The sequence below is a fragment of the Nestor notabilis genome, unplaced genomic scaffold (genome assembly GCF_000696875.1).
Source record: "Nestor notabilis isolate BGI_N333 unplaced genomic scaffold, ASM69687v1 scaffold7659, whole genome shotgun sequence".
Classification (NCBI taxonomy): domain Eukaryota; kingdom Metazoa; phylum Chordata; class Aves; order Psittaciformes; family Psittacidae; genus Nestor; species Nestor notabilis.
Window position 1 is genome coordinate 19,938 of NW_009944061.1, and position 18,226 is coordinate 38,163.

General features: G+C 37.9%; 1 protein-coding gene across 1 annotated transcript in view; it reads right to left on the reverse strand.

The window, feature by feature from the left end:
* Window positions 1-18,226, reverse strand: part of LOC104411748 (dynein heavy chain 5, axonemal-like) — a gene marked incomplete at its 3' end in the record, with an annotated part of 119,776 nt that overhangs the window by 19,456 nt on the left and 82,094 nt on the right. The window contains exons 53-60 of the mRNA XM_010022239.1: window positions 17,838-18,044; window positions 17,508-17,750; window positions 16,519-16,673; window positions 13,676-14,340; window positions 12,145-12,425; window positions 11,563-11,778; window positions 8,723-8,890; window positions 2,118-2,336 (exon numbers count right to left, since the gene is read on the reverse strand). Coding sequence (XP_010020541.1) covers window positions 2,118-2,336; window positions 8,723-8,890; window positions 11,563-11,778; window positions 12,145-12,425; window positions 13,676-14,340; window positions 16,519-16,673; window positions 17,508-17,750; window positions 17,838-18,044 — 2,154 coding nt within the window. The remainder of the gene's footprint in view (window positions 1-2,117; window positions 2,337-8,722; window positions 8,891-11,562; window positions 11,779-12,144; window positions 12,426-13,675; window positions 14,341-16,518; window positions 16,674-17,507; window positions 17,751-17,837; window positions 18,045-18,226) is intronic.

Consider the following 18,226-nt stretch of genomic DNA (forward strand, 5'->3'; position numbering starts at 1 on the left):
ACATCCACATAAACAAAGAAGTGCCTACCAGACAGAAGGTGGGAGAAGCTTTCACACTGTTTCTGGGAAATTAGCACAGCTAGGCACCTCTCTGAAGTACTTGTGCACTAATGTGCACAGCATGGAGAACAAATGAGTAATTAGAGGTCCGCATGTGGTTGCAGAGTCCTGATGTCATGGGGATCATGGGGGCATGGAGGGAAGGCTTCCACAACTGGAGTGCTGCAACAGGTGTACACAAGCTTTTGGGGCATGACAGGCTGGGAAGGTGAGACTTTTCTTTCATGTGAGAGAGCAGCTGGAAAGCACAGTTCTGCATCTGAGACTCTGGGATAGACAATGAGCCAGTTGAGAGCTTACTGGTTAGGATTAGGGGGCAGAGCAACATGGACAATGTTATGTGTGTCTGTTACAGGCAACATGAATAGCAAGAAGATGAGGTCTTTTTCTGAGAATGGGAAAAAACCTCTCATTCACAGGCATTAATCTACATGGGGGACTAATGTAGTCCACCCTGATAGCTTCTGAATGGACAACACAGCAAGACACAAGCAATCCAGGATTTAAGGAGTGCACTGACAAAAAATTCTTAACACAGATAACTGAGGAGCTAATGAGGGACTGTGGTTTGCTGAACCTCAGGCTTGTAAACAAGAAAGAACTAGTCGGGGATGCAAAGGTCATGGGCAGACTTGGCTGAGAGAATTGTAATTGTTTAGCCTTGAAAACAGGCAGTGCAGGGGGAATTTTATCAATGTTTACAAATACCTGATGGGAGGGTGTAAAGCAGATGGTGCCAGACTTTTCAGTGGTACCCAGTGAAAGGACAAGGGGCAGTGGACACAAATGGAAACACAAGAAATTCCAATTAAACACACATTAAAACTTTTTTACAGTGAGAGTGGTCAAGGACTGCAAGGACCGGAATGGATTGCAAGGAGGTTGTGGAGACTTCATCTTTGAAGATACTCTAAATGCAACTGGAGAATGCTCTGAGCAACCTGCTCTATTTGACCTTGCTTTGAATGGGGCAGGGGGTTGGGTTAGATGAACTCCACAGGTCCCTTCCAATCTCAATTATTCTATGATTCTATGATTATCTGGATATTATTTTTGAGTTTTACTTATTCCTTTCTCTCCAGATTTCTGTTTCCTGCCAATCACTCTGCATACAGTCTTGGCCAGAACCTACATGTTTTAAATTTAGAAAATACACATTTAACCCAGTGTCAGTTTTGCCCAAGGCTCCAAGTGCCATATACAGTCTTTAAACTTTCTTTCCTGACTGAATTTTCAAAAGTAGAATGGAAAACCCACAATAAGGCACTCTAAGTGCCTGTTTTGGTGTTGTTCTTAAATATAGAAATTCACCGAAAAACTATGATAAAGAATCTAACTTTTTTGACTGGTACATTTTTAAGTACAGCTAAGAAAAATTCTGAAGTCCTGGTCTCACAGGACACAATGGCTGAAGTGAAAGCTCTCATCAATTTTGACTCTGTATGAAATCAACCAAGGAATTATCAAAGAAAATAATCAGATAAGGGGGAAAAAAAAAAAAAAAGTAACCTGCTTCTTCTGGACATCTTTAGGCTGAAGCCAGAAAAATACGCACAGGAAAGGTAAATTTCAAGCTCAATGCAGAGGAAAACAATTAGTCCATAATTCTACAAAAGGTTCCAGTAGAAATCTGAACTTCAAATATAATTCAGGAAATTAATCAAGCTTCTAATTCTTATTCTTGTATACTTGGTGAGAAAGAGAGTAATCCTTCTTATAAATATTTTAGGGCAATTATTTAGGTTAAGCTTAATTCCTCTTACTAAAGCTAAAAGGAATTCAGCTCCTTGGCTTTAAATCTGAACTTTATCCCAACATGAGCCATATGGTATGACATAAATCTTCATATGGAAGAATTAAGTTAACACAAAAAATTGTTTTACTTTGTTAGATACATTAAGTTCAAGGAAAAACCATACATATAACTAAAATAAAGTGTCATATAATATTGAGATGTCACCATGCCTTGAATTTCTTGAGCACTACTAGTGATCATCATGAAGTATTCTTAAAACTGAGCACCTACTTTATGCTGAAAACCTCATATGTGCCAGTACCTTTTCTCCACCTAATCCCTCAATCAGAGCTGTGGCGTTGTTCATTTTCCTTCTGCATGCTTCAGCATCATCAAGTAAGGCCTGTTTCTCTCTCATAGCATTATCATACATGGCTTGTACTTCATCCAGTTCCTTTTGCTTCTCATCCAGCTGAATTTGTGCATTATTCAGTTCCATTTGGGCAGACGCAAGTCTTCCCTCTTGCAAGGCTAAATTTGCCTACAAACATTTAAAAGTAAAAAGCAGATACTACCTATTATTTGGCAAGAGCAAATGACATTCATTTAATGGCACGTATTGCAATGGATTGGGTGCTTTTAAAAATAATACATTTAGGATGACTGCAGTTTTTTCTTTTATTACTTTTCAACCTGAAATGAACACAAGCATAACACTAAAGTTATTCAATGCAATCTTAAAATATTTTAATATTTTCAGAATGATCTATTGATCACACAATGATAAATGATTTGAAATCACAATACATTTGAAGTAGCTGTGTACCAGATATAAGAAGCAATCCATACAATGTTTTCTGTAATTTATTCTCAATGCAAAAGAAAATCAACATTGTCCTCACGGACAATAGTAAAGATAACTGCACCTACTCTTCTCTTTTCAATTTCTTCTACAATAAAAATATTAACAAACACATTTTTTGCTCCTTTGGAAACTAAAACTCTAGAGACTTTTCTCACATCTCTATATAAATTTGAATGATGCATTGCCAGTCATTTAAATGTGGCCTCTTAACTTGACTGTTCCTAACAGGGGAAGAAACGTATTCTGTGAATTCAGAACATGTTTCCAAGTATATGTTTGCAAAGGATTAGAGACTGACAAAGTTCTTACGAAATTCACACTTAGAGATAAAGGTTGCTTCCATTTACTCTGAATATTTAAAACACTTGTTTAAATATCATGTGTCTTATTTCTATTTTTTCTGCTTTAAGAGTTATGAGGATGGAAACCAAGACTTTGTAAAACCTATTTTATTACAAATATGAAACTTGACAAGTTCTGAGTAGAGAATTTAGTGTTCCTGTGTCCTGCATCGGGGAAGAGGTGGGGAGGGTGAGATAAGAAAGATACGCACAGTGCAGAGCTCTTTCTGGATCTTAGTAAGAAAGACCCAACAACAAATGCCTTAAGATAACTGTTTTTAAAAGACCCAAAATAAGAAAAGGAACATCGAGAGTGAGTAGATCTTACATCCCTTCAGATGCTGGGCACCCCACATTCATGCAGCATCAGACAGAGCCTGGATAGATATCCCTATGGCATGCTGTGCAGAGCGGGTCCTGCTCACGGAGAGAAAATTCTCTCTTCTGATCATTCAAGCTATTATAAACACGTCTTATTATTCCGTACTTATGAAAGCAGTTACTTTATTAAGCCATCTGCTGTCAGGCCTTTCTTACTAAGATCCAGGAAAACCCCTGCACCAGCCCTCTCTGTCCTACCTCACCCCTACCCAGCCCTTCCTGTGCGCTGAGCGTACTCTTATCCTTAAATTCTGCGAGGGCTAAAAATGGGAGTAAAACAAAGCTGTGACATATTGTTTCACCCCCAGCTGACAAATAGTGAGGTTACACAAGGAACAAGATCCTTGGAAAGCTGGGGGGAATAGCCTAGGCAGAACAGCTGGAACAACAAAGAACTTACACTTGGATGTGTGGATTCATATTTCACCTTGACATTTATGTGAACCTCAATGGAAAAGGATGGTCACATGAACTCCCAACACATACGAGCAACGATGCCTTCTGAGTATGAAAAACAGGCTTCTGTGCAGCAATAAACTAACCAGAAGCGTGCAAAAGACTGATAAAGCAGACTTCCCAGTTCTTAAAAGCTCTTAAGAGGCTACCAGCTTTGAAGCTGGAGGGACAATGAAACAAGCATTTCAGATGAGTACAAAGAAAAAGTATATTGTATTCTAACATGAAAAAACCCACCCCAAAATTATACACACAGGACTTCATGAGATCTCTAGAAAATTACTTGTAATAAGAAATTATTTTACAGACAATTTAACCAAAATTTTCAGCCAATTTTAGGGTAATCATAACAAAATTGCAATACATTTTGGTATTAGTTTCATTTGTAAGCTGATTAAGCATATGTGATGAATAATGTGTGGTTGCACAACAACTGCTAACATAGTGGAATGACCAACTTACATGATTCCCAAATGTAGAAAGACTACTTGTTTCAGATTACCCTATGAAATCATCACTACTTGCTCTCTCCCTGCCTTTACTTCTAACCCCATTTTTCAAAACTATATGGGTACAAACACGGTTTTTGTATTGACATCACTGGCAGGTTGGCTGGCAGCTTCCTCTGCAGAGCTTTGCCATGAAAGCAGGAGGCAAGTTCTGCTGCCAAGGAGAATCTTCTGTATAAGAAAGCTATTATAGTCGCAAGCAGCTTCAAAGATTTCCAGCCAACTATAGGCGGGAAGGAAATGTGTCTCCCAACCACAAAGAACCACTGTGGCCTTTCTAATTTTAGTGGCACTGCTATGTGAACAAGCTTCACACCCTTCATTTCATCCCACTGAGTCACGCAGCAAAGCAAGGATTCGCAGTTTGTTCCAGTTGGATGCAATGTGAGAGTCTGAATAAATGGATTTTATGTGAATGAATCATGAGGATTCCATATATGAGATCCACACTCTTATTTGCACTCCTGGGAGGGGGACTACGCTAGAACATACCTCAGCTGGTGTAAGAGCAGCAGCTTCAGCCTTGTCTTGCCATTGACATTGTGGGGAACCATACAGGTAATCTTCTCAACATCTGCCCCAGCCACTGCTTCCACCTGCTATTTGTATGGTGCAATATGGACAAAGTACCTGTGCCAGCAAGGGCCATGGACTAAATTGTTAAGCATCTATTTTGCCATCTTCTGAGATGCCTTCAGAGAGGACTTTAAAGCAGGTGGTGAGATGATCCTGCCCCTTTTAACCGTTTTGCATTCCACATAAAACCAGCCCAAATAAAAACACATAGTTACAGTCCACAGCTATAGTGTTAAATTAAACATGCCCAGGACCTTTCTCTGGCACTCAGGTTAACTAGTGTAAAACAGCTTATATTAAGCTTTCCCAGTGTCTAAAACAGTATGGCTGCATGCAAACAGTCTCACAGAAATGGCCCTTGGATCAAACTAGTTCCTAAAGATGCCCAGAGACTGCTGAGAAAATGCTGCTTAGCCAAGACCAAATTCACTCTAGAGATCATTCTAACAATTTAACAGTGTAGATGATCACTTTCCAATGTCTAGAAAAAAATCCCTAGTACTGTTTAACTTATTAGTATTGACAGAGGCATAAATTTCTCATTGATTCATTGCAAACTCAATTTTGGAAAGCACCGAGTATATCTGGCCCTGATCCAAGAAGGCATTTAAATAACAATGCCTTCTCCAATAAAAATCTCACACAATTTAATGCTATTCCCACTCTTGAATGGAATGCCCAGACCAACCCCAGATCACTCTGAAGAGCAGCTGTTGCTCAGTAAATTTGGGAAATGTTACTAGATGTTGGAAAACACATGAGAAAAAAAGCATCTGAAACTTTATAGTTGACTACAGGTAGAAAGATTTGGAGTTTTCATAGCATCTCTCTCATTTCAGGAATTTTAGCTTTCTGAGCTCACCGTTCTTACAGTCCATTGAGCTCTCACTACTGCTGGACCAGGCCAGAAGGCTTCTTGCTTTTGGACACTGTCACTCTGCTCATGAGACACTGTGGGTGTGCTGGGTGGCCACCTTTGCCTTTTGATTCAGTCCTGTCCTGGGCACACAGCATCTGACTGATACCTCTTCATGGAAATGCAATCTCTAGCTGCTTCTGGCCCAGATCACTGCAGATTTTCCACATAGACACTCCACTGGTTTTGTATCATCTTTCTCAGAGCCTCAATATCACAATAAGCTGGGATTCATCATTATTTAAGGAAACATTAGAAGAAAGGCAAACACATAGGCAGGTTTTGCAGACATTCCAAAACCAGTATTTTTCCACCAGTCTAAAATATTATACACATATACATATGTATACACATACACATGTAAACAGATCCATGCACAGTGACATTAATAAAATTTTGTCCTCTTTCTTTGCCATGACTGAGCATTTCTTGGGACTGAAGCAACCTTTGAAAGACACAGAGATCATGCCTCTTATCTGCTTTTCACAGCCTCTACAAGCTTCTGAAAGATTCTCCATTTTTTTCGTTCAGTTATGTATCCTGACTTCAATCTGTTTTATTAGGTGATCTAATCCTCCCCTTCATCCCCCAGATGTATACTTTTTCCTTCCACTTATCACGGGCCTTGAATTCAGACTTGAATGCTTGTTATCCTGACATCATCTTGACAAGGACACACTTCTTTAAATGGATGACCATCAAATTTTGACATTCCTTGACTGTTACCTTTTCCTCAGGTGCAAGCTTTCCTCTTACTGCCTGCTGTGGTTTTCAGTTCAGCATGGAGACAAGTGAAAGCAGAAAAGGCAATAAAGTCTTATATTTAAAACAGAGCTTAATGGGGAGAATCCTCAATATCAAACAGAATTTATAAGCACAAGACAAACTTCCCTTGATCATCACAACAGCCCAAGGAGAATTTCATTAAAATCACTAGAGACATCTCTAAGGGAAATTATACCCCTATACACAGTATTTTAATTGGATGCTAACAGAATCACAGCAAAAGCCAGGGCTTGAAGAATATAGCAGTGCAATGACAAATGGGTAAAAAGCAGATTCAGAATTACCAGACTAATCCAGCAGGCTTGTTTACTAGGTAACAACTAGAGAGGAATAGCTAGCGAGGTGCAGAAGGTCTACAGGAAAGTAGCACACACATGGTGATGACTATATGATAAGCAGCTACATAGCACTGTATTTGCTGTGCAAGCAATATTTGGTTAGACTTTCTACATTTGATTCTAAGTAATGACCCTTATGCTGCAGACCACATCTCTAAAGAATGTAAATATCCATTTCTAGGAATTAGTTAATTTTTGTACACTATATTTACCATAATATAAGTTACTATTAATTAGTTTTCTCAAGTTGTCCCATTTAAAATAAATGAGGCACTGAGTCTCAGTTAAGATGCAATTTAAAAATATATTGGATGGATTTTGCAGGTATTGAAGGGGATTTATATCCTAGAACAGCAGTTAGGATAAAACAGCTTGATTAATTCATTCAGTAAACCTGCTTTTAACACTGGATGATTTAGCCTGTGCTAGTACTTTACACAGTTTAATTGTACATTTATTTTCAATTATTTTCTTAGTATCACTCCAGCGCTTCCTGCAATATCTCCTGCATACTTTAAACGCTTCCTCCCCCTATCGTCTTTGGCTTTAAAATATTTGTGATGGTTACTATACCTGACAATAGATACCACTTTGCTAAGAAATACATGTTCTGGTTTTTATCAGCTAGAGTGTGACAAGAATGTAAATGCTTGAATACAAAGTTAAATTTATACATAATCTTAGGTCATATATATTTAAATAAAAACTGCAAGAGCACTTCTGCAGTTTTCAGCGTTGCATCTGCATATAAAGCCACTATTTCCACTAGATCTTGCTCTCTTTTATAGCTCTCAATAGCCACATTTCAAATTTTGCTTTCATCAGTGAACACCCTATTATTTGAAAAGGAAATTATTACTTATATATCACAGAAATATAGTCTTCTCTATCAGTTTCTTGAATAAAAATATCATGCTTTTAACAAATTTGAATCAGATCTGTCTAGGTATGCCAAGAATTTTGAACATGCTATTGACACAGTGGCTTATTTAATAGGAAACTGAACATAAGTACAGTGGAAGCATAACTGATTGAATGTATTTCTTCAGAAAAGAGCCATAAAATCCCTTGTAGAAGCAATGGTTATAAATCACTATATAAATATTCAAACTCTTTTTTTTTAATGTGCTCATAAATGAAACATTTCCAAGACAATAAAGCTATCTGTAGGAATGCAGACAATGGTAGCTGATCCCTTCTACTGTGGTTCAACGTTACAACAGAATTCTATGCCAGGTAACTACTTACTTTATTATATATACACTCATATGTAGCAATTTGACACTCCAAAGTTTTCTGAGAGAGCTGAACTCCAGCTAAAATCATTAAAGACTACTTCTGTGCCAAGAACAGTCTCTCCTCTCCCAGATTCTAGCAAGACCACAGTGAGTATGCTCCTTCATCAGCAGGACTGAGGAGACATTTTCTTGAAACCGTAGTGCCTGGCACCAAGTCCTAGAACAGAGACAGTACCGGTATCTCCCACTTGCAGAGAGTCAGGCTCTATAAAGAACCTGCATACTAAGGTTCCCATCAAAACCTGACTGTGTTCACACAAGTAACAACTGTACTACAGGGCAGCTGTATAAGGGGAAAAAACTGCCAGGACATATTCAACCTCTGTGTGCTTGACTTCACAACTGGATGTGAAGAAACAAGAATCTCTTGTAACTCACGATCTTTTTTAGCTAAAATAACATGCTTTTTCCAGTCAACTATAGTCATCCTTCAGAAAAATAAAAGGAGTAATATGAAATACCTTAAGAGGAAGAACTTCTTTATTAATACCATAGAAGTAAGCCATTGCTTGTGTCCATGAGCAAAGACCTGCTACATTTCCACAGACTTTTTTGGCAGTCTCAAGATTATAATCCTCCATATCCAAATAAGGCTCTAAAAGCTCCACAGTTTCTTCTGTAATTGAGTCCTAGTCAAAGGAAAGGGAAAATTATTTTTTAAACGGATCTTGGAATAAAGTCCGCTTCACAGAAACACTTTACTTTTTAAAAACATGGTACTACCACTTCTTACAGAAGAAATGAACAAACCAACATCATTGCCTTTCACTCTTATAAAGGATGGAAGAGGGGGGTTTTTTTGTGAACTCGAGTGAAAATAGCTCCTACTTCCATTGCAACAGATTGACTTGAGTTTGCATTTAATATCCCTATTTGACCCATAAGATTTACAGACATTACTTGTACTCATAGCTCCATGACAACTTAAGCTGATCTAAGTTATTGGTGCTAAGCACTGTAACTTCTTTCCTCTCCTCCTCAACCAGATGTTCTTGCCCTATCTTTAATATCTTCACCAATGCTCAGTGAACTAGTTTGGAAGCTAGTAGGACAGAAATTTAAGTCAGCAAACTACTGATTAGCTTTCTTCTAGGCTAGTTCCCTGAACAAGCTCACCATGGCATCAGAAGGCATCAGTGTGAACACAGGGAGCCAAAGCATGCAGCTTTAGAAAGGAAAAGGGTGAAACTGCAAGGCACTGACTTCATTTCACTGACACTAACCCTGTTCCTTACCCGTGAAAGTGATTTCTTCAGCTGTTCACGTCATTATTCTAATCTCAAATTTTTTTCCCCCTTCACAATCTGTTGAGAACATGAAAGCCAGATCTTTGATGATGGTGGTTAATCTATAATTATATAAGTGTCAGAAGAAAATGGGATTCATCTCCTTAAGCAATGTAGAGAGCAGAAGAGCTTATACAAGGTAACAATGGTTGCTTAACAATAGTGGCATTAAAAATCTTCCTTTTGGGGGGCAATATATTAATGCCTTCCTTTTAAGGCATCATCTTCCATTCACACTGTCAAGCAATATACCCTTTTTCCTGCCTTTCTGCTATGCAGAAAGGACTGTCTTGTACCTGTCTGATCCCTAGCTACTGTAATAACAAAAGCATTCATTATATTATTCCTAAAACCAGATACGATTATGTTTTCACTATCAGCATTTGCTAGAATGTTGAATTTGCTAAAATATTAAATCCTAAATAGTGCTGGACAAACATTTTGAATTTTCATTCCACTCAAAATGATGAGGTAGCAAGCTGGCAAAGGTGAAGCACAGACCAGTCAGCAATGGCCTAAAACTGTCAGGCTTTTCCTTTCCAAGTAATGAATTTTAAACCCAAGGAGCTATTTTATCCACTAATACTCCCTGCCTAAAAAAATTAGGGAAGAATAAAAATCTCACAAACAAGTAAGCAGTGTAGTCTACTCAGAGCTCCAGACATGATGTGCCGCCTTCTCATATATACTCAATCTTAGAAACAAGAAATGAGGCAGGAGGACAGCATGTGAAGTACCTCATCAGGGACAGAAGTAGTCTAGTGTTTGTCACCACATTCATCAGTATCACTTCTTGGAAGAACTCAGTCCCACAGAGGTTGTTCTAACTCCTCTGAGTAAAGTTAAATACGTTGCAAACTACCAGCAGAAACACATACACTATTAATAAGTGCCAAAACTGGAAGTCTCATTAGAGAGAAGCTTGAGTTCGGAGTGCATAATTAGTCCCCATTATCTTTAAACTCATTTCCTCTTCCTGTTTAGTGAAGATAGCATTTGGAAAAGCAACCAGATTGAAAGCCCCAGGAAGAGACTGTCTACAGAGGCAGTGCAAGTTTCCACATGGTGCCTAGTCAATGTGGCTCACTGTGAGAAATGGCTCCTGGGGATAGTGAGAATCATGGTTTCAAGCCTCATCTGCACAACAAACACACTCTGGTAGCTTAGAAAAGGCATCAGCAAAATGCACAGCTGAAGCAGATTAAAGGTCAGTGTACAAATGAAAGAGTATGATGTGCAGTGCTGCAGAAAAGCCAGGTTTTGCCAAACCTGCTTGACCTCCTAGATTTTAAAGTTGGGCCATGATTCTGCTATGCCATATTCCACCCAGGTCTTTTTCTGTTCCAGCTAACTGTGACATCTTTTTTTCTCTTCCCTGCAGAGAAACTTCCCTTGTCTCACAGTTCAGTGAATCTTGCTGTAAACACAAATTTCTGTCCTGACAGAAATACAAACCTGTGTTTGCTTTTATTTTTCTTACAGTTTATACTAAGGTTCCCAGCTAATTCTGCATTTCACTACCTTTCTAGTGACAGAACCCCAAAAGATCCCAAATATTTCAGTATTATTCCTCACAGAATGCTAATTTTATTCTGTATTTTCTCCCAGTTCCCCACCAAACTATTCCAGAGACAGAGTTCTAAAGCGTGTTATATGCAAACAGGCCTGGTAGCACTGGAGATGGTGAGATACATGAAAAATCAAATCAGTGAGCCCTTTTAAGGCAATTTCCTACTGAGAAACAGGAACTGCATAAATACAGACAACATTAAGTTTCTCAAGATTTGATCCTGCGCTTGAGACACTTCTGTCTGCCATCAAAACTGTGTGGCCCAGGAGAAAGATTACTGAGATAATGAACCATGAAAATAGAGAGGAATACAGACACAGAGGTATCTACAACTATAGGTAAACAAAAGCCTCATCTGCTTCAAACTACCTTTGAAGGTAGAAGACACTTTCACATATCTCTAGAGATAGTTAGAGGAGGGGTAGTGCCATTATTAGCTTCTTACCTTCTGAAAAGTAAGCAACATGCTAAGAAAACCTGAATTATTCATTAGCTTCAGAGCTTCAGTCCACGATGGCTTCACAGATGGGCGTTCTTGATCAGGTGTTACTGAGTCTATTTTTCTTTGGAATAAAAGTAGCACACAATCCATAATTCGCATTATCAAGTGAGGAGGTTTACCCAGTTTGCGAACAGTTGCAATGTCTGAAGGTTTTATTGTCTGCAAAATTTAAAAAGAAAACAATCCATTTATTTAAGCAATCACTTGATTGTAGAGAAAGATGTTTTGGGGGAGGACTGTATATGTAATGCAATTGCTGTAGTTTTGCAGGTCATTCAGAAGCAATACCGCAGAAAGTTGTTAAAGGTAGTACCGCCCAACTGCCTGCTTTGTTACCTGACAGTAGGGGATGTACTGCCTATCTTACCTCTCCACTGCCTCAGTTTTAACTTTTTTTTCCTGCATGATTAACAGGTCAGTGCTATTTCTTTTAATCTTTTTTTTTTCAAGTCAGAAGCATAAGCCTTACTATTACAAATACCAATCATTAAGTACATGCATGTTCACGCTGTCTTTGATTCTGACCTGCAGGGCTGCCTCGGCTTCTTCCAGTGCAGGTCTTGCAGCTTCAAGCTTCTCTTCTGCTGCTGCTTTATCAATGGCAATGTCATCCACAATGGCCTGAGCTTTGTCTTTTACCTTTTGCACCTGCATTTTCACCTTTTCAGCAGCTTGGGCTTTCATAGTTACTTCCAATAAAACTTCATCAGCTTTTTTTGAAGCTACAGCCAAATCTTTCTCCTTCATCACCAACTCTTTGGAGAGCTGATTTATTGAAACCTCAGCTTCCATCAGTTTTGCAAGACCTGTGTTGAAAAAATTCCATTTTAGCAACAGGAAGACATATTGAGTGAAACCTCAGTGAGGCAATCTGGATACATAACATAAGTTGCTCAGATTCATATTTAGGAACCCTACTGAGTGATCCCATTTATTGAACACCAAAATTAAACTGGGGTAATATCCATTTGCTATTTAATTTACTTTTTTTTAATGTGTAAAAGTCTTCAGAATCTTGTTTATTTTCTTGTTTATTTTCTTATATGTAAGAGGAATACTAAATATTAAACACACATATTGGAAAACACTGGTATTGTGAATAGCATTCTTAAGAATTGTATGTGAAATTTCAGAAATCCGTAAGACCATAAGAAGTATTAGACTATAGTCTCTGTACAAAACAAACAGGAAGAAGCTGGCATCCTGAGCAATGCAAATGAAGACCTAAGGAGACTAAGCTGAGCTTCTAAATTCAATGTTACATGAAGGTCCAGATGAGATGGGGGTAAAAGAAACTAAAGATTCTTGAGCAATGCAATTCTCCAACATTTTTATCAAACAGTGAGAAAAATCATCTAGAAAAGTTATTAGTATAAAAATTCTTATATACAAAACAATGCATCTAAATGTAAATATATCATGTAAATCTTTCTAACCCTAAAAAAAAAAAAAAAAAAAAAAAAAGAAAAGCAGGTATGCTCCTTCCAGGCACCCAGTCTATGGAGATCTGTGCACATAGCTCAGTTCTACAATTGGCAACAGCGAGAACAGAAGCAATTTAAGTTCAAATTCACTTCCAAACACCATTCACTATTGGAAACTGTTTAATTGTTTACTGTGTATGACCTTGTAATGGTGCAATATTTTGGAAACCTTGCATTTGGCATATAACTGTTTCTTTAAAAGATTCTTCAGAGGGACGTAATCTGAACATTCACTTACCTTCCCTCAGATTTACACTGAGCATGTTTAAATGTGAAAAATAGGTTCTTAGTAGTTCCTTGGCATGCATATGTATCAAAGCAGGAGTTTCAGGTATTTTAACTGCTAACTAAAACTATTTACAAAACTCACCTGTAATCTGAAACATTCAGAAATTTCATTGAAACAAAACCACTGCATATTTTGTAATCACACACAACACAGGTAAAGAAGTCTGCTTCCAAAGGAAAGTGAGCTCCCAACTTAAATCCATAGTTTTATATTATTTTACTCAGATTTTTCTTATCTTTTTAAAAACAAACAAACAACAAAAATCAAACAGATTTTACAGTACCTGTTTTCATGCGTTCAGACAAACTTCCAACACTGGCGAACTTCTCTTTGTAAATAGCTTTGTAGCCTCCAATGAAGGACAGGAAAGATTTTGGAGTCACAAATGTTCGTCGCCTATATCGCTCAAAGTACTCAACGCATTTTTCAGCTACAATATCTTGAAATGTTCCCATGATGTTAACAACACTCTGTTTCACCTCAGCTGTGCACTCAATACGGTAGGAAACTAAAAAATGCTGTGCAACTGCTATAAGAGCATCTTTAGGCCAGCGCTGGAACCAGTCCATGGTACAGCCTGAAATCAGACCTGGAAATTTGAGTGCACGAGTTCTGAATTTTTCCCCCACAGGGGAAAAACAAAGAACCACATGCAGGTTATAACGAACTCGAGCAAGAAAGTAATTATAAAGATTTTCACCAGTGGGAGTACGTCTTGGGTACTCTTTCTTCATTGCTGGTATCAGGTCTTGTGTGATTTCACCTATTTCTTCTCGCGCAAAAAGATTTGAGACTTCACCTGAAGCCAAAACATTGTTCATGTATTCAAGAAAAGATTCATCTCTGATTTCATTGTCTGTGAATATGAAGACAATGCCTTTTCCTTTTTGCCCAGCAGTGCGGTACAAGATTTTCAGATCATCCAAAAGGTTGCTGGTGGCATATGTTCTAGGATAGAGAAAGATTAAAAAAAGAGAGAATAAAAATTACAGACCATTTTAGGAGATATCTATCACTTGGCTTAGCTTTCTTCAGGCTAGAAAAAAATCTACGTAAGAAATCAATACCATATCTATTGGTTTCATTTTTTTACGTTTTTTCCTTAGACATTTTCCCCAAGTGAATGATCAGTACCATAAATCATGGGAAAGGAGGTGAAATCAACAGAACAATGTGCTGGAAAAAAAGATGGTAGGAGCAATATTATGTCTATGGTAATTATGATGCTGCTTTGCATCCCTACAGTTTGCAGATGTCAATTCCTTATTAGAACTTTAGGTTCTAATAAGAATTAGGAAGTTCTAATAAGAATTCTAATTAGCTGTAGGTTAATACAGCTGGATTAAGTTGTCAAGTAGTTTCTAAAACCTGTAACCATTACATAAATACAGTTGGATTATCTTCTGAAGGTACTGAGAGCAGGTTAAAGGAAATCATTAAGAAACGAGAGAAAAACATAACTGAGGTTCCTGTTGTGTTACTTGGTTTAACTGAAATCAAGCCCCAGAAATGATACTTCTCACTGGGGCTGATCAGCTCTGCTGCAAATGAAGACCATGACTGGTTCTTTCATTATGCCTCTTATAGCTGGTGCACAAAAGTAAGATTCAGATGGAGTCCACACATATTCAGCTACAGATTTCAGATTATGAAATATAAAATGAAGTCATGTAAGGTTAATAAAATGGCAGATTTTGTCCATTATGTTCTTAGCCAATTAAAGGTGAAATTAAAAACCTTTTTTCTTTAAAATCAGTTTCTTAATTCCAAGAGTCTCTTCAAAGTCATGAGTAATATTTGCATGACCCATTCTTCAGTATCTGACAACAATACTCAATTTTTCTATTAAATATGTCATACAGAAAGTCTCTTGGTTCTCTTCCAGCTCCATCTTACCACCGCTTTATAAATACCCCTAATGAAAGCAGTGCAGAACTTGAAAAACAATCTAACTCCTCAGTTTGCATGTGTCAGATAGTTATTACAGTGATGTGTGGCATTCCAATAAGAACATACTAATTTCTCTACTGAGTCAGAAAAGCGGTCTATCTAGCTCAATACTCTTAACACCAGCAATGGGAAATGCTACTCAGAGAGAAAAACATGAGCCAACTCATGTTTTCCACTCTCCACTGCTCATTTCTTTCTTCCCCCCTCCATATTCATAACTATTTCATAAAGAATGTTAGAAGGTACGTCCACCTTGTCCTCTCAGCATCCATTTATGAACCTGCTAATACTGTCTTCCTCCACCGCCTCCTGTAGCAAGTTACAAAAGGTAACTATCCACTTTGTAAATACATACTTCCAGGTACCTGCTTTTAGCTTGCTTCCAGTTAGCTTCTGCAAACGAAGCTTTCCTAAGTGACTGAAATATTTATTTGCCTTATTAACACATTTTGAATCTTGCAAGTCTAGGGACTTTATTGTGTGACTCTGCACGTTCTTCTTTCCCTCTTTTTTTGTTCTCACTGTTTGTTCTTTCTGCCTCTGAGACACAAGAAGGGGCTGTGATATGTCTTTCTTTCCCTTTCCTTTCATCAGAAACCTCATAATGTTGTTCAAAGACCTGATATATCTCTCTAAGGAAGATTTCTCAGTGTGTTGAGTAGTCTGCAGAATGAAATACACACTGCCAGCCCTCAGGGCTTACTCCTGTAAACCCTATGTCAAAAAAGAAACAGATGGAAGGCAGTAGTTACAGTCACTGCAAATTTCTACAAATTACTAAATTCTATTGCTATGAAGTATTAAGTCATTGATAGTAGTTGTAATTAATAATACAATCTGGGTACATAAACATCTATAGAAAAAGTTTGCCCTGGCCATCAGCATTTGCCCACTATGCAGAATATAGCAGCAGATTAATCCATGTTATCTTTAGTGCAACATGGTATTTTAGTGGGATTTCACACATGTGCATTGCAGACTCAAATGCTTGTCAGTAGCATAAAGGCAGCCAAGCAAAGACCTAGGACTGTGCATTTGCAGAGATGCCTTTGGTCAAAAATGTAGTTTACTATAAGAGATAAAGTATTTGTCAGGTTTGCATTGAATTTGATTGTGAGACATTCATTTCTATGGCAAATTAAGAAGCAAATGTCTATATACACTGCATTGTGTTACCTTGTTAAAGTAATCTGAAAGCTGTCATATCCAGCAATGTATGATGCTAATCTGGTCAGACTCTGTTTTCCAGATCCACCCACACCCACCAACAATGCATTTCCTTGTGGAGTACGAATAATCCGTGATATTTTAATCAAATGGATGATTGCATCCTGTGTATTGAGAGAAAAAGAGATGAAAAGATGTAAAAATAACATAATGTATATTTAACCAGAAGTGCATCACCAGGCAACTGTGCCTCAGCAGCTAGATGACTTCTCTGGAGACTATGCCAAAGACTTGCATCCTGTATTCATCAAAATCAGCAAGAGATTTCGCTCTGACTTCAGTGGGCAGCTGAGCTAGCCTAAGAGAAATGCTCTTGTATCAAGCTCATTTGAAGAAACGTCATATGCAGTCTTTGTACTCAGCAGAGCTGAGGGCATGTCTCTTAAGGGGACAGGAGGAAGAGTAGAAAGGATGTGGATTAATACTCTCCACCAACCTTTAGTTGAGATATTTACAGGCTCTCGAAGTAGGCTGCTAAAAGTAAAATACAAGTACACTATAGAGATTTCTTATTCAACTGCTGTATTTATTTTAGAGCAAGAATTAATCTGAAATGCCCTAAAAATCTACCAAACCACTCAGTCTAAAGCTGAAGAAAGCATAATGCATCGACAGACCTTTGAGAAGGAGGTAACTCAAAAGATGCAAGATGACATTCACAATGTGCACTGTAGAAACAAATGAGTTGTGTTTTGCATTATTCAAAGCAGGAGAAAGAAAAGACGGGGAACTGCAAAGAGACAGAGTAATTTGTGGTAGTGAAGGCAGCTGGGAGACAGTAGCATGGCTTTATAGAGTTTATTAGTAAGGCTCGGATACAGGGGTATGCATTCTGAGCTACCTCCAAAATAATTTGAGAGAAACATACAAGAGCCATGTATCAGGAAGTGCAAAAGACCAGGCACTTTCTGTGTTAGTATATTTACAGGCACTAATACCTTGAAAAATACTAAATCCATCTTTGATCCTCTGATGGTTTCATTGTACTGTTGCATGAACATCTGTAATCTTTCAGCCAAATAATCCAAGGATGGGATAGGCTCGTAAATTTTAGGGGCCTTCAACTCTGCATCATCAGATTCATCTCCAGTAGCTTCTGGGACATCACGCAAGAAATCCACAAAGTATAATTCTGTGGAATTATCTTCCAATAGATTCTGACCATGTTCTGCAGAAGCAATCTATAAAAATACATTAAGGATTGCCTTAGTAATCAAACACCTCATTGGCCTCCTTCTGTGGCAAATACTGGAACACTATTTGCCTACCTTTCTCATCGTATCTTCAAACCAGTCTTTATCACTTTGGCTGATGAACCTGTCTGCAATAACACGTCTGCATTCATGCTGGAACAAGGCTACCAAAACACTGATGCTCTGGCAGACTTCAGAAGTAACTGTAAGTATTCCTTGCCAAATGCGACTGAGGTCTCGTAAATTGAAGATGTAATGAAATTTAGCTGGAGTTGGTAACATCTACAAAATAATGTCATAAGATATATTCAAATACCTATTAAATAAAAATATTTTCCATATAGTATTAAATGAATATGGAATTTTTCACCAACTTCAAAATCAATATTGCATTAAAGCAGAAATACATGCTTGGCATTTAAGAGGTAGCAGTGAAAATGAAGAAATGATAGTAGCAATGGCCA